Genomic DNA, 19,695 nt, shown 5'->3' with positions numbered 1-19,695 from the left:
CTGTGCTTTCCTGTGTACCTGTTCCTTATCCCAAAATACTTCTATTCTCATATCCAAGTTATTTCTGTGTTCAGTAATTGGTCTTGCAAGTTTTAAAATTACTACTCTTTGTGTCCTAATATAGTAATTTCTTCATAGCACCAGGACTCTCTTTCAGTGTCCATCCTCAAAGTACCAGAGGTTCTGATGACGCGCTTCCTCCTTACAGTTCTTCTAGAAAGTCTATATCTGTCTGATTATTTGAGGAATAAGAGATAAGAAAAGGGGATGTAGCCAGGCATGGTAGTGCATGCCTGTAATCCCAGCACTTGGCAGTCTGAGGCAAGAGGATCACTGCAAGTTCAAAGCAGCCTGAACTACATAGCGAGACCCTGTCTCAGAAAGGGTGGAGGTGATTATTAGTTTTAAGGTAGACTTTAAAAATGACAGATTTATCTTTTACAATTTCTGAATGCTAATGATGAGATATATACATTCATATAGTTTGCCCAAATATGCAACTATACTCTTCAAATCATCTTACCACCATCACCTCCACCTTCTCCTCCCCCTCTCTTCTTTCCTTCCTTCTTTCCTTCTTCCGTCCTTCCTTCCTTTTCCTCCCCCTTCTCTCCTCCTCCCCACCCCCTCCTCCTCTTCTTTTCTTTTTTTAAAAAAGATGATTTATTTGGAGGGGGGATGTGGGCAAAGGAGAGGATAGACAACTACTCCAAAGAGTAAGGAATACCAGAAGGGCAAATAGCCCACCTTCTTCTTTTATAATATAAAATATATGTTTATTTGAGGTAGTCAATGAATTATCATATGACATCCTAAGTGCCTCATGATTTTGGTATTCACTAGGTAAAGGATTGTTATACCCAATTGATTACTTTATATACCATACAAACCACTGAAAGCTGTGAGTGAACTAGGTTGAAATAATTACTGTTTGCTTATTAGTAGTTTGATTAGCAAATTTATTGTTTTTATGCATATTTTATAGGTATAGTTGGATGAAAATATAGCTGGCACTTTGACTACTTTTGTGAATGATTTTTATTAATGTAAAGTTAACTTCCTGACCTGGTTCAGTTTCATATTTTCTCTGCAAATTTTTGTGGCTCATTTATGTTTTAACCAATTTAAAAGACCTTACATACTACTTATCATGAAAACATTTAGCTTCTTGCATCTTTTCTATACTTTAAGCATGCCAGTTCTTATTTCCCTTTTCTCCTTTATCAAGTGTTTCTCTATAGTTGTTCTTTGGAATACTTTTTATGAAAAATTTCAGTTGTAGAGAGCATTTCACACTCTGTTATAGTTAAAATTCTCTTAGGGAAGAAAAAGCTTTAACTCTTAGAAATACTTGTATTTGGCTCTTCATTTTTTCCTGATTATTATTGTATTGATCATTTCATATTTATCATCAGTTCTTTGTTACATTAGCTGCAGAATAACTATGATCACTTAGAATACTGAACAAACTCTAAGTTTATTGTACATTCTCATTTATTATGGTGGATTTTTGTGTTCCCTCTTGTCTTTTCTTTGTGCTGGTGCGCTGTGTCCAGTAATCTTTCCTTTTGATTTCATTTGGGTGGGTAGGGTTTACATTTCCAGGAAATATTTATTACTATACTACTAAATTAAGGTTTTAACTTAATTTGTTTTTTCCTGCATATTGGATTATGTAAATTTATTGAAAATAACTTCAGGGTACGTTAAAGTGCTGACAAATTCTCAAATGGCTCATGTGACACTGATGCTACATTAAGGAAGTGTCTTGCTCACCTGGTCAAACACCCATTCCTCACTGGATTTTGCCAATTCAATCCATTTTAGATGTAACCTCGGGTATGGTGAAAGACCCACCGGACGTCTTGGACAGGCAAAAATGCCTTGACGCTCTGGCTGCTCTACGCCACGCTAAGTGGTTCCAGGTTCGGAACATCATTTTACTTTTTTCTTGTAGCCTTATGAGAGAGTAGTGCAGTACAACATGTTTAACTGTGCTTAAACATTTCAAAAGATGCCCAAGCAATACTATTTTAAAATAAATCTCGGAAACTATGTTGACCTAGAAAGCTGGGTATAAAGATCTGCATATTGCAGTTATTATTCATTTGACAATAAACTTAGATTTGGGGGTGTTTTATAGTTTGGGGTTTTTTATTTTTTATTTTTAGTGGCTATATTTAAAGTTGACTTGTTTAGGAACATCACATGTTTGTGTATATATATTATATTCCATAAGGCTGCAGATTAACTTTGCTTTAAATAATAGAATATGTGTTTAAAGGCTTCGTGTATAGTTTTAAGATTTTTTTTCCCCCTCTTTCTCTAAGTTACCAAGTGTAGGGAATGAAAGGTGAGGAAGCAGCTGTTTGGTTTAGTGACTTTGCAGTCATGCAAAGGCACAGAACAGAAACCAAACAGATTTCCTTAGCCTTTCAGTCCCTAGACAAACTTTTTAGCTCTTTACCTTTTCCTTTATTTCTAATGTAGGCAGATTTTTTTAAGTTTACTGTTTTAAATGAACACAGGTCAAGGTTCACAGGGGATCAAGAAATATTATTCTTGTATAATCTGTTTGCTTTGACCTAAATACCAGCTTTTAAATACTAACACTGGCATAAAATATTGCTGTAAATGGCAGCTCATTGAATTCAATTTTAATTGTGATTGTTTTTGTTTTTATCTGAGCTTCCATTGAACAGTGGTATTTTAACTTTTTTTTCATCAAGGGATATTTTCAATATTTCTAAGATTAATTGAGTTGATTTTTGTGTTGCCCTTAAGGCCAGAGCTAATGGTCTACAATCATGTGTGATTATCATTCGTATTCTCCGAGACCTCTGTCAGCGAGTTCCAACTTGGTCTGACTTTCCAAGCTGGGTAAGTAGTATGTAACTGCGTGGTCTGAAAACACTCAGGAAATATTTCTGCAGTTATTTTTTATCCTCTAAGTTTATCTTTAATTATCAGTTTTATTTTCATTTATTAAATATAGGTAGCAGTTGTTTTTGTTTTGTTGCTTTTTCTCCTTTTGTGAGAAATTCTAGGTATCTTTTCTTAGAATTTTTAATTTTTCTCAGAATTTATAAATGAACAAATTATATTTAAATTGGTATAGCTCAGTGGTAGAATGCTTGTTTAGTATGCACAAGACCCTTTGATCCTCAGCACTGGAGAAAAAAAAAAGAAAGAAAAAAGAATTATACTTGATTTTTTTTCTATTTTCCTTATTCTTCCCTCGAAATGTTTATATTTTTAAAAATATTAGAGCAGCCAGGCATGGTGAGGCATACCTATAATCCCAGCACTGGAGAGGCTGAGGCACAGGCTAGCCTGGGCTGCAGAGTGACTCTGGCCAAAATTGAGGCACTGTCTCCCCCAAAAATTACAGCAATAATTAGTTGCTTTGCAGATGAGCTGTTTATCCCCATATGCAGTGTTCTGTTCAGGGGAAATAATGCATTCACATATATAGTGTATCTTTCCTTCATTCTTTTTTTTTTTCTTCTTAATTTCCCATGTGATTGAACTTTTTTAGTTCCTGAAAAGTTAAAATTAATATAAAAGTTCATTGTACCTGTGTTGGATCAGTGAAACTTCAATAGCCAATGTTATCTTAATTTTTTTCCTTTTTTAATACTCAGATTGTACTCTTCTCTCTTTTTTTTTTTTGGTACCGGGGATCAACAGATTGTACTCTTTATACTGTATGAATTTTTCTTATCAAAATGCATCTTAGAGCTCTTTGAAAAGGCAGTCCAATTTACTTCTTTCTCTGTATAAACTATATGATAGTCCCTTAGTATGTAGATACCATTTGTAGTGTCTAGAACGAGGACATTGGGGTTGTTTACAGTCTTCAAATATTAATCCTGTGCATATAGATAATACAAAAAGGTATATATCTAATATAATATATATAAGTACAGTTGTCACACTTTTGAGGGTAGAATAAAATGCTAGGCTTGAAATTCCAAGATCAAAGGATATATGCTGGGGCCGGGGATTTAGCTCTGGTTCCGCCGCCTGCCTCACAAGTGCAAGGACCCGAGTTCTATCTCCGGTACCAAAAAACAAAAAAGAATATATGCTAATTGTTCACAAGAAAATTGAATCATTTAAAATTGCAAAATACTTTTGAATCATTTTCTTCACACCATCCTCTCTTAAATACTGTCACACTCTTAATGGTTAACTATATGATAGACAAAAGTTATCTCACTTTTTATTTGTAGTTCTTTAATTGAGTGATTATTGGGATTTATGGTTATTTTTCTCTTAACTGCCAGTTGTTGTGTTGCTCAACATTTTCTGAATAGTTTATATGAATTCAGAAATAAGAGAAAAATACCTGCCAGGCATAATAGTCCATATCTATAATCCCAGCTGCTCAGCTGGCTGAGGCAGGAGGATCGCAAGTTCAAGTCTAGCCTGGGCAATGTAAGGAGACCTTGTCTTAAAAGAGACTGCAGGTATAGCTCAGTGGTAGAACACTTGCCTAGCATGCACAAGTCCCTAGGTTTAATGCACAGTATTGCAAAAAGGAAGAAAAAATATTGGCTGTGCTATAGAATATGAAAAGTTACTCTACCTGTCCATTTACACCCCTCCACCCATTAACAATCCACACTTCCTTCCTACATCTGCATTCCACCAGGCCCTGGCAACTATTCTACTCTCTACTTCTATGAAATCGATTTTTGAGGTTTTACATATGAGAACATGCAGTATTTGTGCCTAACTTATTTCACTTAACATAATATCTTCCAGTTCCACCCATGTTGCTGCAGATGTCAGTATTCCATTCTTTATTATGTCTAAATAATAGTCTGTAATGTGTATACAGCACATTTTATTTAATATTTGTTGATGAATTCCACCTTTTTTTTTATACTTCTCCTTTTTTATGCCAGTGAGTTATACGTCAGAGATTCCTTATGAAAAGCATTGTTGGATTTGGCTACATTGTAGCCTTGCTTGCAGACTGTGACACTCCATGTGTATATTATTTCAATACGCCTTTACCTTCAAACGCAAGATGGACTACTGGAGTCTCTCCTCTTACAAAATATGCCTCATTTATTTCCTGAACCTAATCATTATATCTTTTTATTTTTGTTTTGGCGGTACGAGCAATTGAACTCAGGACCTTGCGCTTGCCAGGCAGGTGTGGTGCCACTGAGCCACATCCCCGGCCCCATCGTTATATCCTTTTAGGAACAGCTTCAGTACCCTGACCCCAGAGTGGGTTTTGGATATGTGAAGCCAGTTTGGGGCCCTTATGTTGAATTCACAACCACCTTTGGTGTTATTTTTTTCCCTACTGCTTATTCCTCTGGAGGGTCTCACCTTGTTCATTTTTTCTTTTATCTACATATTAGCCAAATGTCTATTTATTATTCAAGTTAATTAGATGTGGATAATTCTTCTTCTGCTCTTCATTTCCACAAAGGCTGCAGAGTTGGAAATTTAGTATTTTCCTGTTCTCTGGTGAGATAGAAGGTGGTCTGAAGACGTTTTTATTTTTAAAGAAAATCTCTTTCTCTATGACTGCATCATAACTCATTCTACCTTTCTTAAGCTGGATATTGATGGAATCTTTTGGGTTTTTGTTTACTTAGCTGCCATCCCCACCCTCATTTTCTGCCTGGAAAGCACAGTAGAACTTAGAATTGGCCGAGCAAGATAAGCACTCACTTTCTTGGAAGCGCTCTTTCACTGGCCTTTCCCTCTGTTTGATTCAAGCTATTACATTTTTGCTTGGTGGCAGTACCATGTGTAATCTAACATTTCTTAATCATGTTTTAGGGGCAGATGATCTTGACATTTGGCTTATCTTATCACCCTAACAATAACTTCTAGGGAGGGAGATTTAGCTCAGTGATTCTGCCTCCTGACTTGAAAGCGCAAGGTCCTGAGTTCGATCCCCTCACCAAAACAAACAAACAAAAAACCCCAGTAACTTCTAGAGCCTCATTAAAAAAAAAAAAAATTTTATGAACTTCATTATCTTCGGTTTTACTAAATATTCAGATGATTTAACTTTGAACAAATGTTTGACAATGTTTGTCAGAGCATTGACCACAGAAAATTGTGTGCCTTCAAATTAGTTTTTTTTGTCCTGAATTCTTGGTGATGAGGTAAAGAAATACTGATAGAACCAATGAAGAATTTTTAAATGATAGGACACTGATAACTCAGGGCAAAAGAACTAACATTCTCTAAGCTTGTAAAAGATTTAGCAAATTATACATGGAATGTATCGATCTCATTCACTTTAATTTAAAAAGAGTAACTCCAGGGCCGGGGATTTAGCTCAGTGGTTCTGCCGCCTGACCCACAAGCACCAGGACCCAAGTTCGATCCCCGGTATCAAAAAAAAAAAAGCGAAAAAGAGTCACTCCACATTTAGCCACCTCCTAAGAAAAACCATCTATTTTCCTATATGTACAGTACATCCTCAAACACCAAGAGCCTTATAAGTAAGCTTTCTTTATCAGAAGTCATGACATTTTAAGACTTTCATATATTTTATCATATGAAATAATGTGCTGTGCATAAATTAATTACAAAAATAAAACATTCCATAATTGGACTTAGAAATGGAATTGTCATGCATGTATTAGTATTAATCTGTGCTAACTGGAATATATAAAAGCCTTTTTTTATATACAGTTGTTTGTTGTAATGATACGCATAAAATCCTTTGTTAATAAGCTAACCATCTTTACCCTTTTGTGTTTTTTTTTGAGATGGGATCTCACTTTGTACTTCAGGCTGGCCCTGAACTCACTATGTAGCCCAGGCTGGCCTCAAACGCTCTGCAAACCTCTTGCCTCAGCCTCCTGAGTGCTGACATGTGCTACCACACCCAGCTTTTTTTGTTTTTTTTCTTTTGGGTACCAGAAATCAAACTTAGGATGTTGTGCATGCCAGCCAGGCGTGGTGCCACTGAACTAAATCCCCAGCCCCATTTTTACCTTTAAAATGGGGCTAACTAATAGTCTTAACTGCTTCCAGAAAGTGATTGTGATAATTAAAATAGATAAATGCCTGTGAAGACTCAGGCCAGTGATTGGTGTAGGGTAAATACTCAATAATGGGAAATACAGTGATGAAGAGGATAACTGTACTACTATTATTTAATCAAAGCTATTGCTAGAGATTCTAGTCTGTCACAAATAATACAGCTGCAAAGAATGCTTTTTGTGCTTTTGTTACATGTAACAGTATTGATATTGCTGGGTTAGTGTATGTCTTTTAAATTATTTATAGAGCTTGGCAGTTGTACTCTTAAAAAGCTTTAAGGGCCGAGGATTTAGCTCAGTGGTTCCAGCACCTGCCTTGCAAGCACAAGGTCCTGAGTTCGATCCCTGGTACCAAAAAATTTTTTTAAAAAAGCTTTAAGAGCTGATTTACACTGCCACCAATCAAAATGCTTGTTATCACAATCTCATCAAGTTTTTTTTGTTGTTGTTGGTTGGTGTTTTTTTGTTATGTTTTGTTTGCCATACTGGGAATTGAACCTAGGGCTTTGTGCATGAGCACTTTATTACTGAGCATCCCCAGCCTTTTTAAAATTTGAGATGGTCTGGGTAGATTGCCTAGGCTGACTGTGAACTTTTGTCATGGCAAACTAGTTAATATTTTTTATGTATTTCACCCATTGATAGAAAAATACTTATTGAAACATGGTGATTTTTTAAATATATCTGTTGCAAGCCAGGCACAGTGACATATGTGTGTATAGCAGCTACTCAAGAGGCTGAAGTAGGAGGATTGCAAGTTCAAGGCCAACCTGGGCTACGTAGTGAGTTTTTTACTTTTTTAAAAAAGGCTGGTGGTATAGCTCAGTAGTAGAGCGCTTGCCTAATATGTGCTAGTGGGGACTCACCCTTGAAACATTATTGAAAACCTCTGCAGTAGGCTCCAGTCTCCTGCTCCATGTATAACACAGGCCTGAGGGGGCCGGGGATTTAGCTCAGTGGTTTCGCTGCCTGCTGCGCAAGCGCAAGGACCTGAGTTCGATACCCAGTACAAAAAAAAAAAGGCCTGAGAAATCAAACTAAAAGACAGAAGAAAGCAGGGCACCAGGACGACCAATACCAGTACAACCGACAAAGGCACTGGCCAGTCCAGGCCACTGATTTTTTTTTTTTTTGTATCTGGGATTGAATTTGGGTCCTTGCCGCCTGCAAGGCAGGCAGCGGAACCACTGAGCTAAATTCCTGGCCCCAGGCCTCTGATTTTTATTGGTAATAAATTGGGGTATAGGCAAACTACACACAAGCGCAGAACCACATGAGAAAATTTGCAGTCGTGCAGTTTCTATGGAAATTAGTGGAGACAAGACTTGTAAAGAAAAAACACAAAGAATTCTTGAATTAGGAACAAAATAGACAGAATATATGGGTGTAATTAGAATATTGTCCGTCTAGTAAGAAGGTTTTAGTTGTGGGAACAGAATTTGGGTGTTAGTTACTCTGACCTCAGCATGTAGGCTTCGGCTGGTCTCACTTCTAAAAACAAGCCAATTGTGGAGTTAACACTTTACAGCCTTCACTGCTTATAGCCTGCTCTGAGCATAATCAATATTGCAGTCTCCCTCATGTGCAAGGCCCTAGGTTCAATCTCTGATACTGCAGAAATTAAAAAATATTTCTTGTGAGTCAGAAAGATCCCAGTTCAAATGTCAACTTTATTACTGACATACATGACCTTGATCAAAGTACCTAGCTTCTTTTTTAAAAATTATTTTTGCATCCTTAGGGGTTGAGCCAAGGTCTTCACACTGGTTGTATCCCCAGCCCTTCTTATTTTTTATTTTGAGGCAGAGTCTTGATAAATTGTCTGGGTTGGCATTAAACTTGTAATCCTCTTGCCTCAGCCTCCTAGAGTGGTGGGTTTATAGGCCTGTACCACTATGCTGGCTTCCATGAGTGTCTTTTAAAAGCAAGTATTATAATTTCTAGACTTCTAAAAGTACTTAGTGAACATCTGAGGAGGCCGTAGAAAGTTCATAAATGTTGATTTACTATGTGCTTCAGGGGAACTCAAAATGAATAGCATTGACCCATTCTCAGGAATCTCGCAGTCTTTTAGACATCTTTACATAAATTGTATGTAAATGAGAGCAATTCCATACACATGCATAGAGTTTTCTAGATGATTAAGCTTATTTTTTAAACCACTAAAATCTTTAAATGACAATACTCTTAAAAATGTCTCAAGTTGGGCATGGTGGCACACACCTGTAATCTTAGTAGTGTGGGTGGCGGAGGCAGAAGGATAAAAATTGTTTAGGCTCACCCTGGACAACTTTGTAATGACTTTAACAAGACCTTATCTCAAAAAAAAAAAAAGCAGCAAAGGCTCTGGGTTCAGTCCCAAGTTCTGTACCACCAAAAAAAAAAACCTTGAACATCTTCCTGCATTCTTCAACTAAATGAACTGAACCTTTTTAAATTTTTTCACTGTAGTGTAGACTTATTATTTTGAACATACATCATTTTCAGGTTTTTCAGTCTCATGCTGCTGGCTGTCATTTTTCACAGCTGTTAATGTGTACTATTTCTGTTAATTCCATCTTTTAAAAATGTGCCCAAACTTAGAATTATCGCTTTTTTTTTTTTTTTTTTTTAAGACAAAGTCTCTCTATGTTATTAATTCCGGCTGGTCTTGAACTCGCATGGATCCTCTTGCCTCAGCCTCCTGAGTTCTGGGATTGCAAGTGTGTGCCACCACGTCCAGCTTAGAATTAGAAATTTTCAGAATTTGAAATTCTGAGAAGTGGCCTTGGAGTAAATAGATGGACATACTATTTACCTCTAAGTCTGTGAGGTTTTTGTTTTGTTTTACTTTTTGGGTTTGATCAAACAACCCACCCCCACACCACCTCTAGGTACTAGGGATTGAACTTCACTAAGTCATGGTAGGCAGGTGCTCTACCACCGATCTACAAAATCAGCATTACGTCTATGAGCTTTTTTTTAATGCATAAGTAAACATGGATTTTTCAGCTTCCATATCATCTTAAGTTCATTATGGTTCCAACTTACTTAGTTTCTTTTGAGTTGCTGTTGTTGGGGCTGGGGATTTAGCTCAGTGGTTCTAGTGCCTGCCTTGCAAGCGCAAGGTCCCAAGTTCGATCCCCGGTACCAAAAAAAAAAAAAAGAAAAGAAATTGAATTGCTGTTGTTATACTTACTTAAACATAAGCTACAACATGAATAAGCCTTAAGCATTGTGCAAGTGATAAAAGCCAGACTATATAGTTACATGTGTATGAAATGTCCAATGTAGACAGATAACGTAGAAGGTAAAGTTGTTGCCAGGAGTTAGAGGAAATACAAAAATGTTTGTGGGTATGGCATCTTTGGAGGGATGATGAAAGTGTTATGAAATTAGATAGTAGTGATGATTGAACAACTCTGATAAGAGACTTTCCAAACCACTTTCTGGTTGCTTTTTAAATCTGCACTTTTTTATCTTTTGCTCAGTGGTTTAGATTTTGAGTCTCTCAAATACGACTTACATTGTATTTGAAAATACAATTTGTATTTCCGTAGAGGTAACAGAAGTCCAGTTGTGCTTCAGAGGGAAATTTGAGTCATCTTATTTTTTTTTTCCTTTTTGGTACTGGGGATCGAACTGAGGACCCTGCATTTGCAAGACAAGCATGCTGCCACTGAACTACATCCCCATCCCCGAGTCATCTGGATTTTTTTTCCTTAAATTCTTTTATTGGTACATTTTAGGTGTACAATACGTTTACATTTATCATTGGGTGCTTGTACCTGTACATGATGTATCTTGCTTCTTATTTTTCCCCCATTACCTGTACGCCCTTCACCCCCTCCACCCTTCCCTATTTACATAGACTTCGTTTCCATTTTTTTTTCCCCGAGTCATCTATTTTTGATGGTAAAGAATAGCAATAATTAAAAATAGAAACAAAAGGGCTGAGGATTTAGCTCAGTGGTTTCACCGCCAGCTGCACAAGCGCAAGGACTGGAGTTCGATCCCTGGTACCAAAATAAATAAATAAATAAAAGAAAAAGAGCCGGGGATTTAGCTCAGTGACACATGGTACCAGCCTCACAACCACAAGGTCATGAGTACCATCCCTGGTACAAAAAAAAAAAAGCGCCTATTATATTTTCATCAGTAGCACAAATTAGAAAATCTTTTCCAAATGTAAATTTTTCATTGCCTTAATTTTAGTGTGAGTTTTTTCCAGGCTGATGGCTAACTTTTGGGCTCGAACAATCCTGCCTCAGGCTCCTGAGTAGCTGGGACTAGAGATGTGCATCACCGCCTGGTTTTCATTTCTTTGGGGTGAGGGGGAGTGTACTGGAGATCTTCACACTGAGCTATATCCCTACCACTACTTATTTATAAATTATTAACATTATTATTATTTTAAGACAGGGTCTCGCTAATTTGCCCAGGCTGGGCTTTAATTTATGATCCTCCTGCCCCGTACTCCCAGAGTGCTAGGATTACAGGTGTACACCATCGTACCCAGCTTCATTTCTTGATTTTTATTTAAGATATTTTTTATTATACACAAGTTTTCATGATTTGTTCCATGTAACTTTTCCAAATTTTTAAACTTTTAATGTCATTTTATAATTAGTTATTCTAGTGTTAGAAAATGAATAATTCCTTTGGTCTATAAGCTGTTAAACACATTTTTATGGGTTTTTTTTTAGGCTATGGAGTTATTAGTAGAGAAAGCAATTAGTAGTGCTTCTAGTCCTCAGAGCCCAGGGGATGCCCTGAGAAGAGTTTTTGAATGCATTTCTTCAGGGATTATTCTTAAAGGTAGGTTTTATTTTGTCTTTAATGAAGTAAAAATTCATTTGATGGGTAGTTGAATAGCAACTCTTCTGGTGGACCAGGGATTTAGCTCAGTGGCTCCGTGCCTGCCTGGCAAGTACAAGGTCCTGAGTTCAATTGGCAGTAACCCCCTGCCCCCCAAAAAAACTCTTCTTGTAAAAATGGATAACAATGCTAATACTTATTTCTCCCTATGGTGATTGTTGTAGGTAGTCCTGGACTTTTGGATCCTTGTGAAAAGGATCCCTTTGATACCTTGGCAACGATGACTGACCAGCAGCGTGAAGACATTACATCTAGTGCACAGGTACTAGAATTCCTAATCCAAAAATTTTGTTGGTTTACTTCCCTTAAGGTTTTTTATTTTGTTATAATTGTCAGTTAGATGAAGTCACTGTATAATGTTCATTCTATTGCTTCTTTAGTAAATAAGCCTTTGGAGAGGAAATTAAAAAGACCTAATCTAGATTCTCACTAATAGTATAAGTGTCTAAGTATATGATATACTATAGAATTTAACAATGCTTTCAATATCTCATTAAATCTGGATATTAGGTTATATTATCAACATCAGCAGAAAGTGATGCCCTCTAGTTATACAAAAGTGATATGCTATGTAGTTTTAGACATTGTTAAATAAAAAGCATGACCATAATGAATGAATGAAAAAAGTCAATCCAAAATTACCATAGTTAACAGTTTATGATTTCAGAAATATAAGAATAGGAAGAGAGAAGACATACTAGCTATGAACAATAATGATCCACTCTAAGATGGATGAGAATTGTTAGATTTAAGATCTTGACTTGTTACCTGTACTTGCAAGGATAATTTGGAAGATGTCAGGATTGACATAACTTTTATGCCAGAAAGTATACTGTAGAAAAGATAGTAGTAGTAGAACATTATAGATATCTTACAAACTTACAAGGTGACCAATTCCTATGTATTAGGCCAGTTTTGTTTTTGTTTCTTTGGTTTAATTTTCTCAAAAAGAAAGAATTTATTATAAAAGTTCAGATTAGGGCAGGCGTTTAAAAACTAGCAGAATTCAGGGTTTTTTTAAATGCTTTTTTTTCAAAGGGTCTAGTTTTATGAAGTAATTAAAAATGTCCTTAGGAAACTTAGAGAGGATGTTTGCCATGAACTCAAGGCCATTCTACACTACATAATGAGACCTTGTCTCAAAAAATGAGAGAGAAGAGGGATCCTTATTAAAAGTGAAGGACTGATAAACACTCATGAAGTTGTAAAAAGCTGGAGAATTAGTTGTCCCTAGACATTGAGATAGAAAAAGGGAACGATGTAGCTCTAAAGAGAGTCTATGGTTATTGTTCAGCTCAGTGTCTTGATTGTGATGGTAGCTACATGATGTAAGGCTGCCATATGTTACACTTGCATAGAGCTGTATGTGTGTGCACCTCACTAAGCACATGTATAACTTAAAGGATCTGAACAAGCTCTACAACTGTACCTGTGTCCATTTCAGTTTGTTTCATGATGGCCTATAGTGCAAGTAGTTGTTTGTCTTCCTTCCTTTGTCTCTGTCTGAGACCTTTTTCTTCCATAATGTTCACCTTTATTCTTTTATGCCTGTGTATTTTTTCTACAGTGATCCTTTTTGAGTGCTTCTGCCAGTTACAGCCTTTGTCATTTAATTATATCAACGTGCCCTTTAAACTCCCCTCTGCACCGACCCCACACGCAAAAGGAAATGGATTATAAATTTTTAAGTCTTCAATGTTGTTAAAAATTCTAAAGTGTCTCTGTATAGGAATAATTTTTCATCATTCCTCAAATTTTGTTTGCTGCTAAATAATTGCAAACTATATGGTAGAATTCTCTTTTGTCTTTTTTTCTTTTTTTGGTAGTGGGAATCTAAAACTCAGGACCTTGCAGTTGCCAGGCAGGTGCAGCACCACTGAGCTACATCCTAGGCCCCTTGTCAGACATTTTTGTAAGTGTCTCAAAAAAGAACTAGTTGGGGGCCAGGGATTTAGCTCAGTGGTTTCGCCACCTGCTGCACAAGTGCAAGGACCCGAGTTCGATCCCTGGTACCAAAAAAAACAAAAACAAAAAAGAACTAGTTGGACAAGGTGGCACATGTCTGTAATCCCAGTATCAGTACTTACTGTAGTACTAATAATAGACTACAATAAATATAAACATTGAAAAATCTTCTGCTAACTGAATAAAGCCAGACACAATAACTACATATTATATGATCATTGTGTGATTTAGTTTATGTAAAATATCCAAAATAAGCAAATCTATAGGAGATAAAAAACATAGACTTGTAGTTGTCAGTGCCTCAAGTAGAGGGAAGAGTTACAGAGTAATAACTATTGAGTATTGGAGTGGTGAAAATGTGTTGGAAGTGATAGTGATTATTTAACAACTTTTTAATGTACTAAAACCCACTAAATTATACTCTTTAAAAAGGGTAGATCTTGGGCTAAGGAGGTTAGCTCAGTGGTAGGGCACTTGCCTCGCATATGCAAGGCATTGGGTTTGATCCTTGGCACTAGCCCAAAAAAGGGTAAATATTATGGTGTATGAATTAAAAATGGTGTTCATTAAAAAAAACAATCCAGAGAGTTACATTGAAAGTTAACTGTCTAAGTGAAAACTCCCATTTAATAAAGTGACTGTAAAATCTTGAATTACATTAAGGGGCATATTCCCAGAAATTGAGGAATAGATTAAATTTTGTCTCAGAAGTTCTGCTAATTTGAAGGTTTAATTGTAAATCTAGTAAATTATCCAGATTATCTTGGTTTTTGCAATTTAGCCTTTTTACTTATTACTAGAAAGTAGATTTTTCTATATGCACAAAGGATCATTAGCCAGTTTGGGGGAGGTGGTACCAGGAATCGAACTCAGGACCTTCAGCTTTTGAGGCAGGCGGCGGCATGACTGAGCTAAATGCCTAGCCCTCATTAGCAAATTTTTAAAAATTAACCATACTAGATACCAAAACATCCCATAAGACAATGGTGTTTTTTGTTTTGGGGGAGTTTTTTGCTTTTGGCTTTTTTTTGAGACAGGATCTCACTATGTAGTCCAGGCTGGCCTTGAACTCATGGTGATCCTCTTGCCTCTTCCTCCCAAGTGCTAGGATTACAGATGTGCACCACCATGGCCAGCATGGAAATTTAAATAGTATAGTTAGGGTGCAGAAATAGGCAGATAAGTCTTTAGTGTGGAAGAGCTTAGAAGTAGACCATTAGCATATAAGGCAATTAATATTGAAATAAAAAAATTTCAGATCAGTAGAAAAGAGTGAATCATCAACAAAGTGGATTTGATTTAATTGGCTAATCATCTGGGGGGAAAATAAGACTTTGTAGATACAGAAAAATTCTAGATGACTTGAACTATCCATTAAAATATCAAAGTGTTAAGTATTTTATATGGGAAATAATATTTTTAGGCAAAATGTAAGTAGCATAAATTATGAAGAATTGTATATTGGAAAGTTTGCATATTGTCTTTAAGCTTAAAGAAAATGAGCCAGGCCGGGGATTTAGCTCAGTGGTTCTGGTGCCTACCATGCAAGAGAATGACCCAATAAGAGTATTAAAATATGATCAATTCCACTGTATTGGTTCAGCTTCCCATCGCTGTGACTGAATACTTAAGGAAAAAAAACAAAGGAGGAAAGATTTATTTTTGCTCATAGTTTCTGAGGTTTCAGTCCATGGTAAGTTGGCTCCATTGCTTTTAGATCTGTGGTGAGCAGAAGCATTGTGGCAGAAGGGCATGGTGGAATACCACTTACCACTTGGCCAAGAGAGCATAGCGTGGGGGGGGGGGCGGTGGAAAACAGATACAGTCCCAGAGGTCCAGCCCTCAGGATCCACTTCCTCCAGCTAGGCCCCACCTCCTATTCGGTCACTTCCCAATAACACTAGCACATTGTGCTCTCAGCAGTGGATTAAGACATTGATGAAGTTAGAGCCCTCATGATCCAGTCACATCTCTAGACCCAGCTCTGAACATTCCCATTGTGAGATTGATCTCTGAATCCATAAGTCTTTGGGGGATACTTCATATTTAAGCTGTAATGAATGCCCACTGGTTAAAATAAAATAAGTTATAAATAACAAGTATTGGTTAGAGTATTCAGAATGGGGAAAACACTTGCGTATTATTAATCTGTAATTTTTTGGAGCTCCATTTGTTAGTATCTACCAGTTTCTCATGATTAACAGTTTTACTGCTAGAAGTTTGTACTACAGAACTTGTCACGTAAGTGTACAGAAACATTTAAATAGGTATCCATTACAGCATGGTAATAAAAATATTGGAACCAAGGGCCGGATATTTAGCTCAGTGGTTCTGCCGCCTGCCTTGCAAGCACAAGGACCCAAGTTCGATCCTCGGTTACATACATACATACAAACAATTAAAAAAAAATAAAAATATTGGGACCAGCCTAATGTTCACCAACATAAAATTAGTTTGGTGCCATCCACATGAGTATAAGTGCAGTTCTTAAATTATATGCTCTCCCCCAAATGCCCAACCACTCTGAAAGCACTTAGCTCTGATTTTTCTACATCCTGCTTGTGTTCTGGATGTCACTTGATGTAGTTAATTTATTTCAGTTTGTTTTTCATGTATTTTATCCCCCCTAAATGGTTAGCATCATGAAAGCAGAAACATTGCTTATTGTTTGTACTCTGACATAGTAAATATTCACTTAGATATCTGTTAAGTAAGCATATGAATGAATGGTTAAATGAAAAAAAAAAGTTAACCAGAAGTATTTATCTCTTTTTGTGTGTGGAATGAATGCTTTAAGACTGTGCACATGAGCATCCTAAGAAACTGGGAAAATATCTATATCTGAACAAAAGGCTCGGTGACAGACACCTTTTCTTTTGCATTATATATTGTTTATATATATAATATTTAAAATATATTTTATGTATTAGATAATATATTATAGTATATATTTAATATTTTATATATTTAATAATATGTATTAAATATATTTGCTATATATTATTTCAGGATTTTTTTTTTTGCAATGAATGTATTACTAAATACATGTTTTTGCTTGATCTTTTTTTTTTTTTTTTCGTACCGGGGATCGAACTCGGGTCCTTGTGCTTGCACAGCAGACAGCGAAACCACTGAGCTAAATCCCTAGCCCACTAAATACATGTTTTTAACTTAATGTTTTAGAAAACAGTATGGCGTCCACACACATAAGTCTGGAAATAAAAGCATCAGAAGATGTAAATTTCAGTTCTGATGAACTTGTGAAATTCATTCATTTGAGGTGTTCCTTCCATTAAACATTTTAGCTTTGGTTTGTTTTTCTTTGTTTTGCCTACTGGGAATTGAACCCAGGGCCTTATGTGCGCTGGGCAAGCACTCTACCCCTGAGCTGTATCCCTGTGCCTTTTTTATTTTGAGATGGGGCCAAACTAGATTGCCTGGGCTGGCCTCACACTTGTGATCCTCCTGCATGTATCACCTTACCTGGCTTGCACATGCTTTTTAAATTGTATATGGGTAGGGACTGTAAACTTAAGAATTGATGATTTTGTTTTTAAATTAATTCCACATTCTGACTCTTTTTGTTACAGTTTGCATTGAGACTCCTTGCATTCCGCCAGATACACAAAGTTCTAGGCATGGATCCATTACCCCAAATGAGCCAACGATTTAACATCCACAACAACAGGAAACGAAGAAGGGATAGTGATGGTGTTGATGGATTTGAGGCGGAGGGGAAAAAAGACAAAAAAGATTATGATAACTTTTAAAAAGTTTATGTAAAAAATCTTCAGTGTTACAAAAACAGGTGCCGGTTGGTTGGTTGTTTTTCATTCATAATAATGTCTACTTTGAAAAATTTATCGAGAATTTAAAGAAGTTCATGGAAGAACCAAGTTTTTCTATGATGTTAAAAACTTAAATGTACAGTGTTAGGTATTATATGAATGGAAAGACACCAAAAGATTTGTGATTGGACTAGGGGAAAAACAGTGGTTCTGAATTTTTTTCCCCCATTATTTCAGTTTTATTTACTGGTTGCCCTAGCTCACCCTATTTTTGTGTCTTATTAACTAGTGGATTGTCTTATTAAATCTTTACTGTATTTAATGCAGAATTTGTGCTTCAGTTGCTCTGTGTATTTTGATATTTTTATTTAGAGGTTTTGTTTGCTTTTTGACACTAGTTGTAAGTTACTTTGTGTTATAGATATCCTTTGCCCCTTAATATTTTTCAGCAGTACTTTTTTTGTAACGTGAAACTGCAAAATTTTTTCCGTTTGTTATTCTATATGTGAAGGATTACAACACAAAAAATTATCCTGCCATTTCAGTGCTCAGAACAGAATGTTTCTGCAGATCTTATGGCATTTTGTCTCTCTGGTGTGATATATAAAGGTGTAATTAAGACAGATTTCTGTTAATCTAATCAAGTTTGCTGTTAGTTGTGCATTAGCAGTATAAAAGCTAATATATACTGTATGGTCTTGCATCAGTTTTAAAGCCTCTGCATAATTGATAGTAAAAATGCATGACATTTTTGTTTTTAATAGACTTAAAATTATAATTTTAGGTTTAACATGTAGGTCTTTGTACAGTTGACTTTTTGACATAGCAAGGCCAAAAATAACTTTCTGAATATTGTTTTTCTTCTGTGGAAGTGGAAAGGGCATTTTTCACATATAAATGGGCTGTTATTTTCAAAAGAACTTTATCATTGTACAACTAATAACAGTAATTAGCCCTTAATTATGGTGACAGTTCCTTATTGGTGTGTGTGAGATTACTCTAGCAACTATTATAGTATACAGTTGAATGATTCCCCCACACACACCCCATCACCCAGATAATTTATAGTTCTATTAACAGTGAAGTTGGTAAAGTATTACTGATTTAAAAATTAAGATTATCTAAAGAAAGAAAAACAGAAAATTATTTGGTATGGCCATCTTACATGCTTATGTCTCCTACAAAAAGCTAAATATTTTAGCAGTGGTGTAATAAAAAGTTACATCTTACTGTTGATGTATGTATGCTCTGGTACACAGATGTCATTTTGTTGTCACAGCACTACAGTGAAATACATAAATAAAAACTTTAAATTCATATGACTTAATGTATTATATGTTAGAATTGATATCATAAACTACTTTTGCTTTGAAATGACTTATGCTTTTGTAAAACTATATTAAAATTTATTAGGTACTACATATTGTTACTCCTGACATGTGCTTGCTGCCTGGGCACATAAACATTTCCAGGAAAAATTGTAATTCAATACCATATTGGTTCAGTTTCTTTTTAGAGTCAGAATCACTTCCGTCCACCCCCACTTGTAAGAGAGCTAGGTAAAAAGACCAGTGAGGAAATAAAACAGAAGACTTGAGCTTTTCTTCCAAATCTGTCCCATCCTATCTGTATATTTTGGCAGGTCTTTTTAATTTTTTAAAAATATTTTGAATCTTTCTGGGTTTCAGCTTATTTTCCTTTGAGTTTCTTAGTCATCTAGTGAAATTTTAATTTTTTTTTCTTCATAATTCCCTTACCTAAGCAAAAAGAAGGGAATTGGCCTTTATAAAGTGCATGATGACAGACACTGTACTAGGTCTCTTCATATGTTTTCCCACTTTAAATTATTCATAAGAAGGACTGGGGAATGTAGCTCAAGGTAGAGCACTTACCTAGCATGTGTAAAGCCCTAGATTCAGTGCCTGGCACTGTAAAATAATTATTCGTAACAATAAGTGAAGGCACCATACTGCATATTTCCAGATGAGGGAACTTAAGCCCATAGTGAGTGACTAAAGATCATATAAACATTTAAGTAACAGTTGAAATTGAGACTC

General features: G+C 36.0%; 1 protein-coding gene across 4 annotated transcripts in view; it reads left to right on the top strand.

The window, feature by feature from the left end:
* Positions 1–18,955, top strand: part of Zfr (zinc finger RNA binding protein) — a 71,971-nt gene extending 53,016 nt beyond the window's left edge. For 2 of the 4 annotated variants that reach the window (XR_015442212.1, XR_002396440.2), the window contains 2 exons: positions 2,785–2,880; positions 11,714–11,825. Coding sequence is in view for 2 of the 4 variants with exons in the window: in XM_087189268.1 (XP_087045394.1) it covers positions 1,828–1,925; positions 2,785–2,880; positions 11,714–11,829; positions 12,054–12,147; positions 17,441–17,620 (584 nt within the window). In the remaining 2 variants the exon portion in view is untranslated. Of the gene's footprint in view, positions 1–1,827; positions 1,926–2,784; positions 2,881–11,713; positions 11,830–12,053; positions 12,148–17,440 lie in introns of those variants that run through there. The other 2 variants (XM_087189268.1, XM_087189269.1) reach the window with 2 other exon arrangements.
* The last annotated feature ends 740 nt before the right edge of the window (positions 18,956–19,695 follow it).

The sequence above is a fragment of the Heterocephalus glaber genome, unplaced genomic scaffold, assembly GCF_053883595.1.
Source record: "Heterocephalus glaber isolate CG9 unplaced genomic scaffold, H.glaber_assembly_v1.0 deba00001538, whole genome shotgun sequence".
Taxonomy (NCBI): Eukaryota; Metazoa; Chordata; class Mammalia; order Rodentia; family Bathyergidae; genus Heterocephalus; species Heterocephalus glaber.
The sequence above is the reverse complement of the archived record's forward strand: the minus strand, read 5'-3'. Positions and strand labels throughout refer to the sequence as shown.